Here is a 23311-nt window from a genome sequence, read left to right on the forward strand (position 1 = left end):
ATATATATATATAAAATGTAATACTATATTAGCATAAAAAGAAGGAAGAAATTTTATGTACTGATATGGATGAATTACCAAAATACACTGTTACATGAAAGACAAGGCACAGTGCTGTTTATGTGCTTCCAGCAGCGACCACAGTGCTCCACTCAGCTCTCCTGCTTCTGGGAGGAGAGTGACAGATGGTCCAGCTGCTAGACTCAGAATCTGCCACCACATCCACCCAAAGGCCACACGTCCCATGGGATGCTCATGGCCAATAACTGAGGACAGCAGGGCTTTCAATCACAGTCACTGTGGTGAGACACTGGACACCTCCGATAGGCAAGTCTGGCTTGAATTTCTTAGAACTGTGCTATGGTCTGAAACTCCTCATCTCCCCCTCCTCCCTCCCTCTCTTCTATAGGGGTCAGAGCACAGAGTGTGGCGCCCTCCTTCTCTAGCTCCCTGATTTTTATTTCCCCATAAGACACACCTCCAATAACTTTCTTTCATAGTCTTGTCTCACCTTGACATCCCTGTTTCAAAAGCCCTGGACAAAGGTAATGTTCACTACTGTTTGGGTACCAATGTAGCAGAATATACATATAAAACACATACATATATATTTGTATACATACGTAAAAAAATAGGTCTGAAAGGCCCTGGCCAGCATGGCTCAGTTGGGTGGAGTGTTGTCTGGTAAACTGAAAGGTTGTGGGTTTGGTTCCCGGTCAGGGCGCCTGAGAGAGGCAACTGATACATACTTCTCTCTCTCATTGATGTTTCTCTCTCCCTCCCCTTCCCTTCTCCTTTCTCTGAAATCAATAAGCATGCTCTTGAGTGAGGGTTAAAAAATCAATTTAAAAATATATCTGAAAGTACGTAAAATAAACTGGGGTCGCCAGTTGCCTCCAGAGGGGAACGGGTAACTGAGGAACAGAAGTGGAAGGGAGATTTTTCACTACATACGTTCTAACTTCTGAGTTTAAACCATGTGGGTGTATTCTCTGTTTAAAAGAAATCCATGCATTTTTTAAATGAGGAATAACTAGGTTGCAAAACATCATGACTCTACTTAAAATAAACTTTACAAGTCAGTCAGTATATGTTTATAATATATAAATTTTCAAAGATGGAAGAATGAAGTGAAAAAGTTATAATTTTCCCTGCCTGCATATTCACATTTCTAAAATGTGCTCACAATTTAATGTACTAATAAGACAAGCAATTGTTTTTAAAGCAAGCAATAGTCCCTTGCAGAGTCCTTGGCAGTAACACCGGCAATGACGTCACACATGCTCCCTTCAAACCAAACGTGCTCTCTGATTTGTATGCAGTAAAACTGGGCTCTCTGTTCCAGTCTTCACTGCTAAAGAGTATAACTTAACCCAGCACTTCTTCATTTTCTGCAAGATTACAACGTTTTAACTCACTTGGAAGTCTAGTAGGCAAAGACTGCTTAGCTCTATAAGCACCTAATGCAATTCATGAGGACACTTAACAGTGGCAATGACACTGTTAAGCACAGTAATGTGACATAAAAATTAAAACTGTAGACACTAGTTTCTTTGTCACACCGGGTGTGTGAAGGTGCAGTTGGCTTGGAATGTGCTGCATGCTCCAAGTGCCTGTCCACATTTAGGAAACTGATGCGCACCCGTCCATCAGTCACTTGTTGCCATTATGTACCGTTTGCTACACAAGGCACTGTCTACATGAGAATCTCAGCCCTTGAGAAACTTGTCTTTGACATGGAGAGGCGGGCGGCAGGTTTACAAAGCACTAAGTGAAAAAAAGAGAAAAGCTCAGTTTCTTTTCTCTTCTCTTTTCTATTTACTAGTCTAAAGGATATTTCCTAATGATGAATTGCTAACTGAAAAGTAGGATAGGTTAGGGGAAAGGTGTATATATATATATATATATATATATATATATATATATATATATATTACATTGCTTGAATATATAAAATTTCCATCTCATAAGGTTTTAAGCTGTTACAAAGTCTAAGCTAGTTCAGGAGGTAAGGCATGGCTTTTTGAAAGAAAGTTTTGCTGACATCAAGTATGAACATCAGGAAAAAAACATTTCTAAAGAGGTAAAAAAGATGTAAATATAGATTTAAAAATTAACTGAAAAAGTGTTATAGGCAAAACTGTTTTAAACAGTTTCAAAACACTAGCATTTAGGGGGAAATTTTCTCACATTTGAGAAAGAAATGTATAAATAGATTTTCTAGTCTTAAAGGGAATATTTTAAAAGAGAAATATTCAATAATTTTGAAATACTTGAAATCAAGACTAAGTGGAATTTTATTTCCTATCTAGCTTAAATGAAAAATATGAATAAATTCAATATTTTAAAAAACCATCCCAAAGGAATAATTGATGTCAGGAATCCATGTCAATTACAATTGTGACCTGCTTTTTTAAAATTAGGGTATGAAACAACTGTAATATATCATTACATCCCTGAGATGAGACTTACATCCAAACGCCTATATAAATCTGGAACATCAGCAAATAGAATGAATAGACACACAGCCAGCTGTATGATCAGTACAAGGACAAATATATCTGAGGAAATAAGAACACAAACTATCATTTAGAGAAATCAGAATATAGAGTGTCACATCTATTGAAAGACATATTCTAGATTAATGCTGATTAGATTCACTTGCTTTTCACATCCAAACACAGCATAATAGATGGAAAGTTCTCATTTCTATGCAGTGGGTCTCACCTCTAAAATTTCTATGCATGTCCTTGAGGCAAGTGGAATTTTTCATATCCATGTTATATGTTTCAATTGATAAAAGTGGGAAAGATATGTAAACATACACACACATATATATGGTAGTACTAACAAAATATATTAATATAAGAAATTATTTTTATTATTACAAAATAAATGCCTTGAAGGCATCCAAGTATCTGAGTCTCTTTAATGCAAATCATCTACCTCAATTGCTTTTCTGGAAAAGAAGGAGGGCTGTAAATAAACAAATGTGTAAATTACAGTCATGTAGAGGTCAGTAATTAACTGCTTTGTCATTTCCAGAAGGAGAAGGGCAAAATGATTTTCACCAAACAAGATTTTACAAGGATATTCATTTTTCAACTTGTGCCTCTGAATTTTTCTACTTAGAGGGGTAGAGAGGGCATTCAAACAAATGTTCGAAAGGCAGAGAAGGTCACCTACTTCTCCTAACACACACTGCACCCTCAGCCCAGGATGTGAGGAAGTACGAGGTGCTTTGGGCATGAACCTCCACCAGTGCCTGCAGTCAGGTCCCTCCAGGCTCAACTCCCTCCCAGCCTGCAGACCACACAATGCCATCCTGGTCATCATCTCCATGGCAGGAGTGTGTCGCAACTGAGCACTATATCCCTTCTGCCCACCACCTCTGACAAGGGAAGAAATAAGTGAGTCTTCCCAATCCCAACAGGTGTAGAAATACATGAGTCTTCCCAATTTCCAGTGATTCCATGAAAATACACCTAGGGACGCATTTCTAGTGAAGGTAAGAGGTGGATAAAGAAGCCTTAGTATTTCATGCAGCTTTGAGGGAGGGAGCAAAAGACCACACAATGAGGCTGCAGAGTGTGTTTTACAGAGGCCTGGAGTGGAAATCAGGAGACTGGGTATAAGGGCCCACTCTGGCTGCTCCGTGAATGACCCAGGCATGTTTGTCCCTGCTCGGACCTCCCACCTCCGATTCCATACAATTTTACTCACAGTTTTTGTAAGTTGGCTGCCTAAATGGTTTCCCTTTAGAGAAGATAAGAGCCACTATAATACAGTTCATTGTTCCCAAGAACCAGATAGTAGTGTTCTCAAAACTTGGGAAGGCACCATCACTTCCAGCTCCATCTGGGACAGTGGGAGGAGTGGTTAACTTTGAGATGTTTTCATTTTGCATTGTGTAGTCACTAAGAAGGAAACAAAAGCACCCAATGAAGGAAGATGATGACACCATGGAGCATACGTACAAGACTCTGTAACCTGAATGTTTCTCTAATTGCCTACACTCTGGGAAAGAATATACAGAAAAATAAAGAGAAAGAAGACAATACAGATAGACCTATTTTTAGACAGATGGATAAATGATAGATAAATTTGATAGATAGCTAGATAGATAGAACCAAGTTATTTATTTTAAAATATATAGCATCAATATATTTATCTAGGCATCCCATATAGCATCAATCATATATATTAAAGCATCAATATAGCATCCCATATAGCATCAATCATGTATATTAAAGCTATATGGGAGAGAAAGAGATGACTAAGTAATAATTCTTTCCTCTAGTGGCTTAAAGTCTCTAAAATTTTATAAATAGAGTGACCATATAATTTATCATTCAACAGAAACAGATCTGAATAGGAAAAGAAAAGATATTAATCATTTCACTGGATATCAGGCTTAAACTGGGGATGTCTAGGGAAAGTACCATGCATGGTCACCCTAGATAGATATGATGGTCATAGATCATTATCTCAGATAGGCAAAGGTAAGTGCCACTAAATGTTATGGTCAAATTTTGCTGCAGAGAAATAAAGTTCACTGGAATATTACCCAGGGGACTCTATGGGAGTCAAATTCTTTGTCAAAGTGATTGAAGTCCCAGGTGCCTCCCATCATATAGGCCAGATAACGCTTGATAGAAATTAAAGTGTGGGAAGCTGGGCTCACATCTGAAATCATACCTGTGCGTCTCCATGTTATACCAAGGCTGCCTCTGAACCAGAAGGAAGCCCACTATGTGCATGGCCAGGCTGAGAAAGATGTTGAAAATCACCGAGAGCATCAAAGGTGGGGAGATCAGCCGTCCTGCAGGTCTGAAAGGCACCAACTTAGGGTAGGCACCATTCAAATTCACTATAAAATAAATTCAAATTTTATATGTATGAGAGCAGGAAAATGTTGTGTTCTTCTTCAGAAGAATGCTGTAAATTCTCGGACTCACACATCTGAGAAAATGGACAAATTGATATACATCAAAAACTGAGTGAACAGCACGACAAATGGATTCAACCTGAAGTCATATGAGAAATTCTTAAGACAGCAGACAGAACAACCACAAGATGCCCCTTTTGTGCCTATTAAGTGGGCAAAAGCTATTAAATTATAGCTTATTGGGGGTATTAAAATGCATACTATGTTACACTACTTGTGCAAATGTAAATTGACAAAAAACTTCTGAAATGCAATTTGGCGATGAATATGAAGAGACTGAAATATTTTCATAACTATTCATATAGTTATTCCACTTCTGGAATTTTATTCTATGCTAAAACAAATCAGAGATATAAAAACATGTTCATCACAGCATTATTTCAATACATTATGGAACATCTATGTAATGGAACAACATTCGGTCACTAAGAAGTAATGCTTTCAAATATTTAAGGAATAAAATGTTGAGTGACATCTGCGAAATAACAGAGGAAGCAGCTCCAAGACCCAATCCCTCCACAGAAACATTGAAAAACCAGCAGAAACTGTAAGCACTAACTTTCTCAGAAATGTGAAAAATAGACAAAAATGTACAGCATGCGAACAAATGCTAAATCAAAAAAAAAGCAATTTAAATATGGTAGGAAAGCTTTGTGCATCTCTCTTGCCCTTGCCTCCTCCAGCTCAGCAACAGTCTTGGAGGTGGTAGCACACATGTACGGTGGGGGAACCTGGCCCCTGCTCACAGAGGGGAAGAGCAGACTTTACCCATGAGTTATTCTGCATGTCTGTTCCAACTTGCCTGGGGCTCCCTGAAGCAAGGTGTTCATCTCTGTTTCACCTAATGCAAAACCTAGTCGGGGTGGGGAAGCAGCATGCACTGCTCCAAAGCATTGTAAGGCTAACAAACGACCTGCAGTCACCTGGGACAAAAGATCAGCACTGACACATAAAATAAATGCCTAAAGCCTGGAGAGAAAACTAAAGTACATTTCTTTGGAAATTATGATAGTCATAATCCCCTGTGTATATTGGAGAATATAGAAAGCCATGTATGTGCCCAGGGCAAGATGTGTGCTGAGAAAAGACCAGAAAAACTGAACACTTTCAGCTCTGAATGATCTCTGGATTCAACACGAGCCTGGCTAAGTGTTGAAATGCCCAGCACAGAACCAATCAGCAACAATTGGGAAAGGTGTTTTTTGTCATTGTTCATATTGTTAAACTCACAGAGTTCAAGGACCTCTGTCAAAGCACCACCTGAACCAAAGCTAAAGGAACAGAGATTTCAGTGACCACACATGACAACTGATACAGTCTATGTAACAATAGTTTAAGAAAGTCACTAAACAAGTAGACTACTACAGCCTTCAAAAAACAGCAAAACAAAAAATGTCAAGCCCAAGGGAAAGGGGAGAATCTGATTTCCATGGTGAAGACATTACAAAAATCATGTCTAGGGAAGCCCAGATATTGAACTTACTGATCAAAGACTTTAAAACAAGTGTCTAAATATAGTTCTTTGAGTTCTCAAAGAACTCAATGAAAAAAATGAAAAAAAGAACTCAATGAAATCAGGAAAATATAAACAAAATGGGAATATCAATAAAAAGAAATTCTTTAAAAAGCCAAAAGTAATTATTTTTAAAGCATTATTTTTATAATTTCTATCTCTTTTTTGACATTCTCATTTTGACTAGTAAAGGCAACTATCTGGGATAATATAATTATTGTATTTTTTAACTCTACTTCCTATTCCTACATTATTTAAAAGACAAATGCATAAAATAATTATCTATCTAAGTTACTGGGCACACAGTTGGTAAAGATAATTTGTGACAAATAAAATGGGGAGAAAGTGCTATATAATAAGAGTTTTGGCATGCTATGGAAGTTAAAGCATCAATCCAAACTAGATTATTACAAATTGAGGATGTTCCATGTAATCCCATGATTACATATTTTGCATTGAAAACCCACAGCTACTCAGTGGTGACAGACCGAAAGCTTTTGCCCTAAGATTAGGAACAAGAAAGGGGGGTCCGCTTTCCCCACTGCTGTCTAACATGGTACTGGAAGTTCTATCCAGAGCAATTAGAGAAGAAAAAAAAGTCATCCAAACTGTAAGGAAGAAGTAAAACTCCCTCTATTCACAAGTGACTTTGTTCTGTACAGGGGAAATTCAAAAAAATCCGCAAGAAAGCTACTAGAGTTAATAAGCATATTCAGCTATGTTGTAAGATACAAGATCAACACATAAAAATCAGTTGTGTTTTTATATATTGGCAACAAACAATTTGAAAAGGAAATTAGGAATACGATTCCAATTCAATAGCATCCAAAAGAATATGTACCTAGAAATAAAGCTAATCAAACAGAAAAAGACTTGTATGCTGAAAATTATAAAATTTCACTGAAGGAAACTAAAGAAAACATAAATAAATGGAAATACACCAAGTATTTATGTATTGGAAGGTGTAATTTTGTTACAGTGTCAATACTACTGAAAGTGATCTAGAGATTTGATGCAGTCTCTGTCGAGATTCAGATAGCTTTTTTTTTTTTTTGCAGAACAGAAAAGTTGATTCTCAAATTCATGTGGAAAAGTCAAACAAATCCTGAAAAAGGAGAATGGTATTGGAGGACTCACACATTCTGATTTCTAACTTACTACAAAAACAGTAATCAAAACAGTATGTTACTGCCATAAAGGTAGACATACTGACCAGTGGACTAGGATGGAGAACCCAAAATTAACCCCCCACATGTATGACCAATTGATTTTTAATGAGTGTCAAGACTATTAGCTGGGGGAAAGAACAGCTTCTTTAACAGATTGTGTTGGGGCAAATGGATTTCCACATGTAAAATAGTGAAGGTGGACCCCTAGTTCACCCTACATATAAAAAATGTACCAATGATCTAAATAAAAGAGCTAAAACTTATTTAAAAATTCTTAGAAGAAAACACAGGGTAAATCTTCATGACCTTGGATTTAGCAATGGATTCTTAGATGAGACAACCCAAGTATGAGCAACAATAGAAAAAAAAAGATAAATTTGACTTCATCAAAATTAAACACTTTATACAACCAAAGACATTATCAAGAAAATGAAAACACAATATATAGAATGAGAGAAAATGTTTTCAATCATATATCTAATGAGGTGTTAATATTCACAATATATAAAGAACACCAGAACCTGGATATAAAAAGATAAAAATCAGTTAAGAAATGGGTTAATCTAGTTAAAACCTGAATAAATGTTTCTCCAAATAAGATATACAAATAGCTATAAACACACGAAAATATGTCAATAGTATTAGTCATTAGAGAAATCAAAATCAAAATCACTGTAAGATACTACTGCATAGTACTAGGATACCTAAAATAATTTTATTAAAGTTAAATAATATATTGATGAGGCTGTGGAGAAACTGGAACCATTATACATTACTGATGAGAATGCAAATTGATGCAATCACTACGGAAAATAGTTCCCCCAAAACAGTAATTCCCTTCCTCTAAAAGAATTGAAAATAGGACCTCAAACAGACAGTTTATGCAAATATTTATGGCACCATTACTCACAATAGACAAAAGGTGGAAGCAACCAAGTCCATCCTTGGATAAATGGGTAACAAAATGTGGTGTGAAATATAATGGAATATTACTCAGCTGTTAAAAGGTAATAAAGTTCTGATACATGCTGCAGCATAGATGAACCTTGAAAACACTGTGCTAACTGAAATAAGCCAGACACAAGGGGCCAGGTATGGTATGCTTTGACTTATTTAAAATATTTTGAATAGGCAAATTTACAGCAACAAAAAGTAGACTAGAGGTGATCAGAAGCTTAGAGGGAGGGCACTGGGGGTCATATTTTAACAGGTACAGAGTTTCCATTTGGGGCAACGATAAAGTTTTGGAAACAGACAATGGTGATAGTTCCACAGCACTGTTAATGCAATTAATGCTTCTGAACTGGACAGTTACAAATGGCAAAAGTGGCCAACTTTGTTATATATATTTTTATCACATTAAAAAAATATGTAATAACATTTAAAAATAGTTATAAAGTTAAGTGAAAAACAGTATGCATAATTACATAGAAAACACAATTCAAATTTCTTAGTATATGTATATACATATGCATGTGTACATACATATACATATATGTATAAACATGTGTATGTGTATATATAAATATATGTGTGTGTATATGTGTATATATAAAAATATATATATATACACATATACATGCACCCAAGAAATACATCAAAATGTTTTAATTGGTTGGCTCTGGATATAGGATAAAAGCTGTTGGATTTTTTTGGCCATACCCTCTTTTTACAATAACTATATGTTAATCAATGATGAATATAAAAAAGGATAAAGTCATTTGTCAAAAAACAGAAACAAAACTCTGGAGTTGGTTGTTCTGTAGAAGAGAATAATCACAGGAGAAATTAGACCTGTTTTCAAAGCTCTGAAAGACTGTTATGGGGAGAAAATTTAGACTATTCCGTGCCACCCCGAATGGCAGAACTGTGATGGCTGGAAGTGACACAGAGGTCGATTTGGCCTGCTGTGAATGAGAACTGCATTACAGACTGTTCAAGGGTGTCCTTTCGATAGAGTTAACAAATACTTAATGAACTTTTTGGATCCCCCGGCACTGTGAGGTGTGTTGGGAATACAGCAATGACCAAGACAGACATGTGCTGCTCTTATGAAGTGCACTCTCTGGCTGAGGGGAGTCAGGGAAAACAAATGAAAGCAGGTCAGTGTAATTTCAGGTTGTGACAAGTACTGTGAGGAAATAAAACTGAATTGTGTGCTAAAGAATCATTGGCTTGGTCGTTATTTAAAGTGACATTTATGAGGGGGTGACATTTGAGCTAAAATCTGAATAATAAAAAGCAGTGAAAGTCATATGAAGATCTGAAGGGAACATAGTTTTGGCAAAGGAAATAGCAAAGTCAAAGGTGCTGGGGTGACCACAAACTTGGCAATGCTCATGAGACAGAAAGACTAGTATGCCTAGAACAGCAAGTGAATGGCAATGTGGTTAGATGTGAAGTTGGAAAAGTAGGCAGAAACAAGTCATGTTAAGACTGGATTTAGTGAAAATGAGAAGCCACGGGAGCATTTTAAGCAAGAATATGACAATAACATTTAAATTAAAAAATCTAACGTTCTTATCACTGTGTGAAAGGTAAGTGAAAGTGAGGGGAGGGCAGAAAGAGTAGGAGCAAGACTAGCTGTGGGTTTATCACAGTAACCCGAAAGAGAAGGAATGTTGTTCTGAGACATGGCTACTGCAGAGATGGGGCAAAGGGAAACAGGATATGTTTTGGAGGTAGAGCTGATAGGAATTTTGTATGTATTGGATGTGAAGGGTAAAGAAAAGAGGGAAATGAAGGATTGCTCCAGGTCTTCGAACAACTAGGTAGATATTGGTGCTGTTTTAAGGAATTTTCTTTTCACTGACATATTCCAAGTGCCAATATCAATTAATTTTGACCAATAACAACAAGGCAAACAAAAGCTTTATTTGGACCATATGAATTATAACTTATGACACAGATTTTGGTAGAAACCTGATTTGTTTTCATCAAAAGAAAAAAAGAGGGGGTTTCCAAAGAAGTTATACAAGTTTTTTAAAAAGAGCTGCGATTGATGCTTACAAGTGGACTTACACTCTGCTATTTATATGATTAATTGCTTATGCCTGTTCCTAGGTAAAAAATTTTATTTCTTAATAAAGAGTACACTGATGCAGAGCCGGTTCAGGATGCAGGCATTTGTGATTTTGCCCAGTTCAAAAGTTCAGGTTCACACGGAGGAGGGTGAGCTAGTTCAGCTTCCCAAAGGTTCCATTTTAGATTGCTCTATTGATAATGCGAACTCCATTTCACTACTTTCCTTTCACACCTATTGTAGTAAGTACTGCAGTCTAGACAGCAAATGTTTAATGGCTTTGTTAATTATAAGATATAGCAGAATAAAGAGTTCCACTTGGGCATGTCAATTCTACACTCTGTTAGAAATCCAGAACTAGGTGCTGAGTGGCTGCGTTTCCAGAGCTCAGGGGAGGCGTCAAGTCCAGGGATATAAATGGGCCACACATCAGCCTGTAGATGACATTCAAGTCATTGGAGTGGCTGAAGTCACTGAGGGAGATGGTGTGGACTGAAAAGACAAAGAACTCAAAAACAAGGCTTGGCACATCCCAAAAGTTAGAAGACAGGTGAAGGAGCAGAGGCCAGTGAAAGAGTTAGGAAAACTGTACTCACAAAAGGGATGGATAATGCAGGAAGGCGTGATATCACAGACTCAAAAAAAGAAACCTTTTGCGGAAGGAGAATGCTGTTGAGAGATTCAAGTACAGTCAGGAAAGAGAAGTGGCCGTCGCTGTCAACAAAAGTCACTGATGGGTACGGCAGACGCAGAAGCATAGATGGCAGTTGCTCCCTGTAAGCTCATTCCCCAAAACAGAGCTTCCGAACAAGTTTTTAAGTGACAAGTTGGCCTGGTGGTTGTTAAGGTTATAATGAGAAGATGTAAGAGGAAATAATGTGAAAGCAAGACCATGAGGCATGAGGAAGGGGTCATCTAAGACGTACTATTTCATGTGTCAGTAATGTGCACCCTCCCAGCCAGTGGTGGCCGAGGCTGGCTCACCCAGGCTCGCAAGGGCCAGTTTCTGCTAAATTTGTAAGCCAGTTATTAAAAGCAGACATTACTAAAAGTAAATTATACGAACTTATAATTAAATAAATATATGAAAACAAAGAAAATGAACATTCAAACCAATAATTTCTCATTATTTTCCATTTTAAAATGATCTATGTTCTTGAAATTAATAATGGAGATTAAATTTAAAAGTGTGTCATGTCTGTAGCCATTACATCATGAATGATTTTTTCTTTTTACTGAGGAAACACTCTTCCAGCATTCAAGATCTATTATCCAATTCAGCAAGTAAGTTGCTCACATCACTAATGAATGGTTGAAGTTTCAACATAAATTTTTGCTGCTTTGCCACTCAGGAAAAACATGTCAGCAATGATTTACATTAAAGATAATTCAGTTCTCAATAGCATAGGTTGACTGTGGATAAAAGAATCTGATAAACCCTCAGTGAAAGCACTCTGTGAGAATCAATGACTAAATGGAATTTGCAAGAAAGATGTTGTCTATTTTATTATTATGTGAAAACTGTTTGCTACACAGGTTTCTTCAGTTTATAGTAAACTTGTGTGGATATATGTACAAACATTTTTTTGGAATGCCAGTTGTTAAACATTTGCCAGCCCACCACTGCCTCCCAGGAAACACCAGCTCAGGCCAAGCACCCAAGGTCATGCCTTTGAATGTTAGAATCTGGCTGAAATGATAGAATTAAAGATAACAAGTGGAGAAAGTGGGTATACACAGCTAATTAGGAAGCTTGGCAGAAAGTGGTTGATTTGGGTCAGGGAAAAAGCTTTTAATGAAAGAAGAGATGGACATATATTTCTATGCTGGTAAAGAATCATGCAGTAGCCCAGGGGAAAGTCAGCCATGATGGAGGAAGGGATTATGACATGAACAAAGTCCTTTAGAAGGTAAGAGGATTAAAAGTGCAGGTGGGGCTGTTGGCATTTACATGTATCAGAGAGGGGAGCAGAGAATTTGGTAAAGATGATGGTTAGTACGTGGGTTGGGGTGAAAATTCCTTACCAGGGAAATTGGAGAGTAATTCATACATTAGTTAGAGAAGGTGAGGGTGGGAGTGGAAAAATGGCAAGATGACCTTCATCCTGCCTTCTAGATCTTGAGAGGCTAGATTTGGACGTGGAAAACAGACAAGCTATATGTTGAGCACATTTTAACTATAATTATACCTAAAAGCACACCAGAATCTGTGTTCCTGATTTTCAATAATTTTTCTTCATTTTAAATATTCAGTGAGCTTTTATGGAAGCTGTATATTTTGTGAAAAGCAGCAAAACAACTGGCCAACTAGTTCACTTTTGCCAACACTTTCTTTCAACACTCAAAAATGAGGGTTGTCCTCTCCTTTCCTCCGTGTATGTACCTTTGGGAATAAGTCACGCATCACAACTGCTGCAGTGAACCAGCCCTTCAGGAGCAGAGGGAGGCAAGCTGATGGGAACACGTCTGTCTGGAGAGGAAGTTTTAAAAACGTCTTACTTGTTACACCAATAAGAGTTGTAATGGCCAGATCCTGGAACAGAAACTGGTAATTTGATAGGCTGTTCGTTTCCTGAAAATAAAAAGGAAAGCAGCTCAAAAGAGTTGTGAACTTCTGGATGAAGTTCTACATAAATTTCACTCATGTTCTCACTGCAACTTAGGATTGTCAAGGAAATTACCAAGGGGAGAGTGTGGTCAGGGGCCTGTCTACGTTGGTGGGCTTGCTGGAGACAAGGCTGTGAAATCCATCCAACCAGCCCTCCCCCCCCCATCGTGTGCTCTCTGGGCAGGGCCTTCGTGCATGGTTGTCACCCCTTGCTGCAGGGAATATCTCACTCAACCAGATTCATCCCTGTTCTCTTGTCCACTTGCTAACAGAAAAGTTGGGGTTTGGTTTGGCCTAAAAGAGTGCATTCCCAATAGTAACAAGTGACAAATGTGTGGCGATCATATCTAAATTTTACTGATAGAAAATGACAATAACTGAACCAACTATTTGCATTCTTGGGTGATGTTTAAAAGTCCCTCATAAAGCACCTTGATTCTTGAGGAAAAAATAGTTAGGTCTTACAGATTTCAAGGAACTTCCTCCCTTGCCCTGTACCCCTTGATGGAAAGGAGATAATAATGACCCTTGTTTAACTCTAGCTTTGAGCAAGAGCTATTGAGATTTCAAAATAGGACCAAGTTGCTATAAATAGCCTCTTCCTCTCCAGTTTATTCATTAGTGAGGGGGAAAAAACATAGGTAATCTGAAGATAAAAGAACTAAAATGTTCAATCCAGGAGCAAGAGGGCAAGATATAGAAATGAATATGAATATCTCCAGCACAGAGTCCCCTCTCTCTGTTTTAGCTAGTAGAAAAAGCCCCCATATGTTGAGCCTACAAAGAATAATCATGTACTTTCTCCTCTTATGTTTAGTTAAGTAATGAGAGCCATCACAAGACCTATGTATTTTTTGTGGTATGGTATGCCAATCTTTAAATCCCTACGTTCAGGGAACCAGTGATATGTTGGCTTACACTAGCTCATAAAAGTCCACTGCTATAGTTTCCGAAATTTTTTGGACTGGTTGTTAAACACAGCCAATATAAAATCTTAAATTATACAAATTTACTATTAAATAAATTATACTGAAAAAGAGGTAATAAATACTCAAAACTCAGCATTTTGCAATCATTTTCCTATACTTTAGTGTTTATATATGTTCTTGAGGTTATTCACAACTCCTGTACATATGTGGTACAAGTACTACATAATTGTATGCTATTGTACATCTCTCCCCAAGTCCATGTTCAAGTGGATAGCTTACTAGCCACGGTGGGAATATTCACACCACTGAAATTGGCAAATGATAACAATCAGGGCTCATTTTTCCAGGGAGAGCCCATCACGAAACATTCCAGCACCCAATCAGAGAATCACCTCTGTAAAAAGTGGGATGTGAGGGGAGAGCCACACTGGCTTGGAAAGGTAGAGACCTGGTCTCAGCAGGCGAAAGCAACAACAAGATCAGAGTGATGTGTTCCATTCTGATCCTCAGTTACATCTAGATTCTCTATCTGAGTTAGAGAAATCACACTAACACCCTTTCCTGTGTATATTTGTCTAGTTCTGATTCATTTTCAAAACATTAGAGACTTTTAAAGGGGCTGTTAGTGCTCAAACCTCCCATTTGCACTTTGTTTAAGAGGCGTCGCGTACTGAGAGTGCAACATCCCTCATGTCAGTTCTCACTAACCAAGAGGCTAGGTCCCGGGTCATACCCAGTAGAGCAGCAGAACACCAACATACTGAATCATGCTGTACAGGGCCATGTACTTAAACATGCAAAATGAGGTCACCAGAGCTGCACGTCCTTCCCTGTGAGAGGAAAGACATGAAAGGAAAGGAATGAAAAGAAAGGAGGTCAGTTATTCTGTGTTGTTCAGCTGAGCTCAGGAGAAAAGATCAAAAGCCTGATTCTTCCATCATTTGCCTGACAGACTGGCCTCACAGCCGAGAGCCAGTGGGACAAGCCCGCTGTCAGTGTGCTGAGTACATTTTCAGGAAAGCCCAGTTCCACTCCAAGGTCCACAGGCCTTGACCCAGACAGGGAGTCATATTTAGAGTTCCTTTTGTCCTTTGTGCAGGCATTATTTCAGCTCAGGGTCCTCGGACTTGAGCTGGTCCCAGTTCCCATACTAAGGTGAGTTGGAAGGCCACTTCCCTTTTCTTGGTCAGAGTTTCTTCATCTGTGAAACGAGGAATAGAAGTAAAATCCCAGATTTGGGGGCTATTTTTGCGTAGGTACTTTAGGAGCCTGGCAAACATTTCATTCAAATTGCATTTGAGAGTCTCAACTTTTTCTAAAACTGGGCTAAAATAATATATACATTCAAATTTGTTTCATATCACATTTAAATAGACTGGAAATGAGTATGATCATTTTTGTTAGTACTGTTTTACTTTGAGTAAATAATATATATTTAAAGCATAAAATAAATTACTTATAAAACATCACTTCTGTTTCTTTTGAGGGGGTAAAAATATAGTATAAATTTACCTCTGGTCATACGGGTTTCCTGAGATTCTAAAGCCTGATCTTCACACCAAGCTTTTTCCTGTATCTGGGCTTCCCTGCTACCATGCGCTCTGCCTAGAGGGCAGCTGCTCTCCACCCCTCCCCTCCTTAGAAAGACTTTCCCACACCACCCCATGTGCTGTAGCCAGTTCCCCCTCCCCAGCCATCGTCCTACTTTTCATGTTACCCCTGATTTATCTATGCATGTGTTTGTTTGTTTGTTTTTGAGTTTTGTTTTGGTTTGCTTTCTTGCCTGACTTCTTCACTGGAGGAAAACATCATGGGATTGAGGGGCGTCTGATTTACCTGCTTCCGAGTCCCCAGTGCTGCCAGCTGTTCCCAGCGCTAAGTGGCTACACTGTAAGTATTTGTCGAGCACATGAAGAAATTTAAAAATGGGAGGAACCAACCAAATCATTATTTTAATGTGGTGAAAGTAATATAATATTTGTAGATAAAACATTTAAATAGAATTAAGTTGAATACAATCTCAAATCCTACATGTCTATGTGAGCTTGGGCAGTTCTCTGAGCCTCAGTTTCTTATTTGCAGAAGAAATAGTGAATATTCCTCTATCTCCAGCCTTTTTGAAGTATAGGAAAATAAGCATTAAAGCACTTTATAAACTATAAACACATACTAGTTCCAATAACCAGAAGCAGCCACAACACTCACCATCTCTGTAAATTAAATAAAACACAGCAGAAGTACATACTGGGTGAGGCAGGGAATAAAGCACCAAAGGAAATCTCAGTCCAAGCAGCAGAGATACATATTTTGAAAACTAGACATGGGAAGGATATCCCAAGAAAGTATAAAGAGGCAAGATGTAGGAAGGCAAACAGGGAACAGAAAGTTTCTCTCAATCATCCACTATAAAGTGTTTAAAGAGATACATTTAAAATAACACAAACAGTGTGATTAACACTTTCAAAGCAGCACTGAGTTTCAGATTCCAATCTTCTAAAAATACCCTATTCAGTGATTTTCATTAGAAACGTAGAAACATCACTGCTTGCCCTGACTGGAATGGATCAGCAGGTTGGGCATTGTCCTGCAAACTGGAAGGTCACTGGTTCAATTCCTGGTCAGGGCACAAGCCTGGGTTGTGGGCCAGGTCCTTGGTTGGGGGTGTGTGAGAGGCAACTGATCAACGTTCTCTCCCACATCAATGTTTCTCTCCCTCTCTTTCTGCCTCCCTTCCCCTTTCTCTAAAAATAAATAAACAAAATCTTTAAAAAAAAATGCTACCGCTCTCCCAGAGTTATTTTTAACTCCTGGTAAGTCCACTTGGGTGTAGAGTTTTACTGCAGTCTCCTACAGAACACCCTCCTCACCCAAGAATGCCATTTGCCTGGTGTTTAACTTGTAGAAAAATGGGATCCCATAAGTCAGTCAGAGAAAGACAAATGTCACATGACTTCACTTATATGTAGTATCTAAGGAACAACATAACTGAACAAACAAAATAGAAACAGACACACAGATACAGAGAACAGACGGATGGTTGCCAGGGGAGAGGGGGCTTAGGGGACTGGATGAAAAAGGGGAAGGGATTAAGAAGTACAGATTGGTCATTACAGAATAATCGTGAGATGTAAAGCGCAGCGTAGGGAATATGGTCGATAATATTGTAATAACTGTGTGTGGTGCCAGGTGCGTACTGGAAATAGGGGGAAATACTTTGTATAGTATATGATTATCTAACCACAATGCTGCCCACCTGAAACTAAAACAAAATAATATTGAATATTTATTTTAAAAATTTTAAGTAAATAAATAATAAAACAAGAAGAACAATGGGATCTGCACCTGGAAGTCAGAAGAGATTAAAACCATGCTGGTGAAAGTGCTCACTTACTTGATGAGATGAGGCACACACTCAATGTTTGGAGTTTTGGAAGTAAAAGGCGAGGCCACAGATGCCTCCTGCTCTGATAAAGAGATGCCCACATGAGCCATTTTCAAGGCCTGAAAGCAAAGAGTCTGCTTACTGTCTGTGCACAGTCACACGCACCGCCCCGGAAGCCCCCTAAGGAAGGGGCCAGAGGAGCTGTCCACAAGGTGGATTGTGGGCTCAGGCACTACCAGCTAGGAGATGACCGCACTTTGCTCTGCCTGCCATATAAGAAAGAGATGGCACTGGGACACGCAGTAAAAGAAGTGGGGACTTCAGATGCAAATTCTACCCCGTTTAGCCTATAATGACCACTGAGTTACCGCGAAGCTTTGGTCAAAACTCTCCCAACCCCCAGCATCAGTTTCTCCATGAAGAGGACAGGAGAGAGGGTGTATCTCAGGAAATACTACCTCTACAGGGCTCTGGGCAAGTACTGTCGAGTGTGAGCCTGTGGCCCCACACATGGGCACTACTTACCCCGCAGTCATTTGCTCCGTCCCCGCACATACCTACAAAGTAACTAAAGGGGAGCCGTGTCAATTGTAGAAAAGATCAAAGCAATCGTGAAAGCTAATTTCTCTAATTAAAATGATAAAATGAGCTTCATTACATAGGGTTCAAACTTACTATTTTAAGACAGTTTCCCTAATAGTCTGGTTTGATTAAAAAGACAAATCTGACTCAGCAGGTTCTAGAAAGGATTAAGAAATCCAGGAATTTCCCTGACTCCAAGAGTTTCAGGGAGACCCTGAACTTCACCGTTTAGGAAGCAGCTTTGTCAGCTGTAAAACAGGCCGTTAACAACTCCAGGGTAAGAAAGCGTGGCACAGCAGAGGGGGCGCAGAACTTGACGCTGACATATCTAGATCATCTACCTGGTCACTTTACTATTCGGTCTATCATTTTTCTCCCCCACAAAGTGTTGTCAGTATTCAGAGAGGTGCCATATGGAAGAATGCCTTATAAATTCTAAAATGATAAATAAAACTTACTTTGTGGGTGCTGTTAGCAGTATTTACAATACAAGAGGAAATCTGCCAGGTTAGCAGTCTCTCAACAAAAAAATGCAGTGCCAGACTCAGAAGATAAAGAAAATGCATCCTTCCTTCAGGATGGCTTTTTGAAGCTGAGCAAATACGGCTGTTCTAAGTTGTTGACAAAAACTGTGGAGAGTCTGCTGGTAAGGTAAGAGCACTCTGACAGCATTTACAGAACTGGCTGTGCTTTTTACACACTGCTGTATGAAGGCAACTAGCTCATGGTCTAGGTTTTCAACCATGCTGAGAAGACAAGGCTTTCTGAATCGAGAAGCTTGCCTAGTGACCGAGTCAAGTGAGCTGCAGGATGAAGTAGAGCAGGTAGGAGCAGAAGTCGCGTCTCTGAGGTCCAGCACGAGAAACGGAGGGAGCCTTCAGCACTCCATGGGCTCCATGAACAAATATTAATAATAATAAAGGGCCCCCAATGATGGGCACTTTATACGGACTGCCCATTCTATCAATGGAGATGCTTTTGTGTTAGAAGAGACATTATTTTCCTGATTTAGGATAAAGAGGGTGCTGTGGTAGAATTTTAATATTGGAAAGGTTATATGAATCTGTTGTCAGATAAATTTCTCCAAATCATAACTGTGATAATACTTTGTAAAAACAAAGTCTAAATTTTCATTGCCACTTCAGGACATGAGCTGAAATGACCTTTCCAGGCTTGTTCCTTGCCATACCTTTTCACGCCCCTTATGTTCCAGTCAGTGCCTCTCAAATCTGGTTGCAACACTGACTTATGTGGGAGCTTTCAAAAAGTGCTGATGTCCAAGCCCCATGTGAGCAAGTGAATCAGAACTGCTATTTTTTCAAAGCTCCCAAGGTGACTGACATGTGCAGCCAGGTTAAGAACTAAGCCAAACAGAGCGGCCCCTGTACCTCTCACTCTTCCCTGACTGCCATGCCTCCCTGCGTCTCACACCCCTGACTGGTAAAGGACCTACTCCAGTTTCTGAAATTCTTCCACCAGACTGGATTTCTGCCCAGGAGACATTCTTGCAAAGATGGTCCCATTCATCAGTATCTGCAAGGAACCCCAAAGAGAAATATTTTATTATGCCAGCTGGTCATACATGGAGTAATTAATAACACCCATAAAACTGACAGGGCATTTACAGCCATGAACCCATGAATGAGAAAAAAAAATTGTTTTCCAAGAAGTCTTCCTTTGGATTTTAAGACAGGCATTGGGACATTGGTCATCAGTTAAGTGACAGGGAGACTGAAATGAGTAAAGATGACTACTTCATAAAAATATTTGGTGAAAATGATGGCCTATAAGAATTTAGCTCAAGCCCTGGCTGGTGTAGCTCAATGGATTGAGCACGGGCCTGCGAACCAGATGATCGCAGTTTGATTCCCAGTCAGGGCACATGCCTGGGTTGCTTCCCAGCAGGGGATGCATGAGAGGCAACCACACATTGATATTTCTCTCCCTCTCTCCTTGTCTTCCCCTCTAAAGATTAAATAAATAAATAAAATTTTTTAAAAAAAGAATTTAGCTCAGCTGCTATGGGGAATGTGGTCCTGAAAAATCCTGACCTTAATGGAACCTTAAGCCAGTAGAGCATGAGAAATTGTAAGGATCTTAGGAAAAGGAAAAGAGGCAACCGCTTCTCAGAAAATTGTCCAGAACTACGTAGCAGAAAAACAGCCAACTGCTGAAACAATAAAGTAACTATTGATGGTCTTTGACTTGGCCAAACCATCTGGGCTTGTGCAATTGTAGAACTGAGCTGATAGCCCAACATCAGTTGAAACACTGAGGGTGCGATGGTATAACAGCCTCCCCCGGCCCCTCCACCGAGCTCTGTTCTACAGAGTCTGAGTTCTGTGTTAGGTCTGCGTGCTCCCTGGCGGTAAGCTCAGCTTAGTGTTCATCAGCTTTATTCTTTTTTGCTTAAGCAGTGCCTGCGATGGTAAGTATTGAGCTATAAGGTGTAGTGTATTGAATACACTTTGATTTGTATTGAATACAAATCAATCAGCCACTATGGGTTTATTTTTCATTAGCAAAGTTTTCCAGTTCATCCCTCTTTTGTGTAGAGGTCCTCTATCAAAAACTTAATGTAATTCCTCGATTCCTGACCTGTCTTCTTGAACAATTGCTGGATTTTCACTATGTTGTGAGACTCCTAACTATGGCAATGTAGTGACAGCTGCCCCAAAGCAATCCTGGTGACTTAGGAAGTCACTAGCTCTTTAACTCTATAAATGATAGAAAACTGGCTCATTGAGTTTACTGATTTTTAAATCTAGTAGAAGATGAGACAATGGTAACATTTGTAAAAATGTCTGCCTCTTTTATGGTATGTTCAATAGATATATCTTACCTATTTAGAGCTTTGGAATTACTGAGGCTCATTCTCCATAAATGACATTGTCAGCATCTTTCCCCAGGGGTTAGTGCCCTCTGAGAACTTACCTTTGGCAGTAGGCTGCTGAAATGTTGACTTATGACCTGGAAGGACTTTCCACTTAGGGCAAAATGGTAACTTCCTTCTCTGCTGTTATCACAGACTTCTTCCCTGATGTTAATGTAATTGTCCTGCAAAGCGAGACACGGTTATCTTAGACTCGATAGAGTGGTCCGGACCACAGCAGAGCTAAGACAACGATGGCGGTCCAGGGATTCTCTTTAAAAGTCACATTCATGGGTTGCAGGCCGGTTCCTCGCAGGCTAACTCCCAGCAGGGGACGCACAAAAGGCAACCATACATTGATGTTTCTCTCCCTCTCCCCTTCCCCTCTAAAGATAAGTAAATAAATAAATAAAATCTTAAAATAAAATAAAAGTCACACTCAAGTCCTGATTCTGCAGAGAAGCACTTCCTCTTTGCTAGGTCAGTTCGGCACACCACAGCCTCTAGTGAATTAACACTTACTCACATTCTGTTCTCATGATTTGATCTCCCTGGTACCAGAGACGAGTTCATTTTACACATTTCAAGTGTAAAATACAAAAGCATTGCAGCTCAACAAATCTCTCTCTGCAGTGAGAACTTACTTTTTTTTCTTAGAGAATTAATATTTTTCCACAAAGACACAATAGAGATAGGATACTGACATGACTGGAGATAAATGGATAAAACTTTTTCCCCCACCCTGAAGATACAGCCTGATTTTCCAATTCACACAATGATATCTCTCTTAGGAACTAAACCCCGTGGGAACTCAACAGGGTGGTTGATGAGCAAGGGGAAAATGGAAGATCAGATTACCAGCCCCCCTTGACTATATTCTTTCTCATACATAGCCAAACAATTTAAATTTAACGGAATGGTAAATTTTCAGCACCCAGGAAAGCACTACACCTTAGAGCTCAGTTGGAAAGATGTGGGGAAGGGATATAGTTCAGCTCTTCGCACTGCGGATGTGTTAGACCTTTGCAGAAGTACGCTGAGCTTAGGCCACCTGCACACCCCGGCCAGGCAAAGCCGACCAGCGGCCACTGCGGTGCCACGGTTAGATAATAGTAGATAATACGGGAAGGTCTGTGTTTAGGCGTACCTGGTTCCCGTATGGCATGTGTTTCTTCTCTTCTACTAATTTCCAAGATATAGATGCTGACGAGGATGCAGAACCTTCATTTGCTTCAACAAGTATGACTTTCTGGCCTTCAGAAACCATTCCAGACTTTCTGGCCACTGTTACTGCAGTCTGAAGATTGTCACCTAGGAGAAAGGAAGAACATCTTAACATGAGGTGGAAGAGATAGAACAAATGCATAGAGGGCCTGGAAAACCAGGAGAATGAGTTAAGAACTTATTTTAGGTGTGAAGAGAAATGACATGTCGGGTCTCTCTGAGCCCTGACCTTCCCTGATTTCACGATCCCATTTCTGGTTCTTGCTGCTTTTCATCTGGTTACTTCAAGACGTACCAGTGTATTTTTGTAAGAGAGGGGAAGGGAAAAACAAAAAGGCAAAATTCAAATCTATTTCTGTCCTTTGTTAACAGGTTGGTAAACATTTAGCAAGACCCTACTGGTTTCATAGGACATCTGGTGGTTCCACTTTCAGCCACCTGGAGTCAGCCCACTATAATCTCTCTCTCCCACTGACGACAATGGAAAACACTGAACAAAAACACAAAATCAACTGCCGAAGGGCTTTGAGAAGTAAACATAAGCAGGCAGAATGTGGAGGGAGGCAAATTTGAAGAAACAATCTACAAGGTGCTACGATTCTCAAGGCTTTTTTTTTCTCTTTCCTTTCACAGATTTGACCCTACAGCTGTGCCAGTAGCAAAACTCTGAGAAACTAGCCTTTCTGGCCTGAGGAACTAGGGGAAGGGGCACCTGAGGGCTAAGAGTTATGAGGGAAATCCTGGAAAGGGCAGACCTAGACAAGGAGCCTGAATCAGTGGTTGAAGTATTTAAGTCCCAGGCCCAACTCAGAGGTGCGCATGTGCAGAACAAAACCAAAGAAGGGTAGCAAAGGCTTCAAAGATTGAACGGTGGTTCTGATTGCCTCCTACATCACTGAGTTCTTCTTGCTAAAAAGCAAACAAAAAACCAAACAAAACTCAGCATTCTCCAGAGAATTTTAACAGGATCCAAAGTATCAAAACATTGTGTTAAAAATATTTAGGATACTCAACATGCAAAATCCCTGGGAAGTCTGGCCAATTCTCAAGAAAAAGTAATCA

At 39.3% G+C, this 23311-nt stretch overlaps 1 protein-coding gene across 1 annotated transcript in view; it reads right to left on the reverse strand.

Moving 5' to 3' along the window:
* Positions 1–23311, reverse strand: part of ATP13A4 (ATPase 13A4) — a 118482-nt gene that overhangs the window by 7304 nt on the left and 87867 nt on the right. Inside the window, exons 20-29 of the mRNA XM_037040004.1 lie at positions 22173–22336; positions 21088–21210; positions 19607–19686; positions 18097–18139; positions 17581–17690; positions 14923–15019; positions 13152–13224; positions 4699–4870; positions 3724–3917; positions 2473–2561 (exon numbers count right to left, since the gene is read on the reverse strand). Coding sequence (XP_036895899.1) covers positions 2473–2561; positions 3724–3917; positions 4699–4870; positions 13152–13224; positions 14923–15019; positions 17581–17690; positions 18097–18139; positions 19607–19686; positions 21088–21210; positions 22173–22336 — 1145 coding nt within the window. The remainder of the gene's footprint in view (positions 1–2472; positions 2562–3723; positions 3918–4698; positions 4871–13151; positions 13225–14922; positions 15020–17580; positions 17691–18096; positions 18140–19606; positions 19687–21087; positions 21211–22172; positions 22337–23311) is intronic.

The sequence above is a fragment of the Sturnira hondurensis genome, unplaced genomic scaffold (assembly GCF_014824575.4).
Source record: "Sturnira hondurensis isolate 20B ecotype Veracruz unplaced genomic scaffold, ASM1482457v3 Scaffold0000396, whole genome shotgun sequence".
NCBI lineage: Eukaryota > Metazoa > Chordata > Mammalia > Chiroptera > Phyllostomidae > Sturnira > Sturnira hondurensis.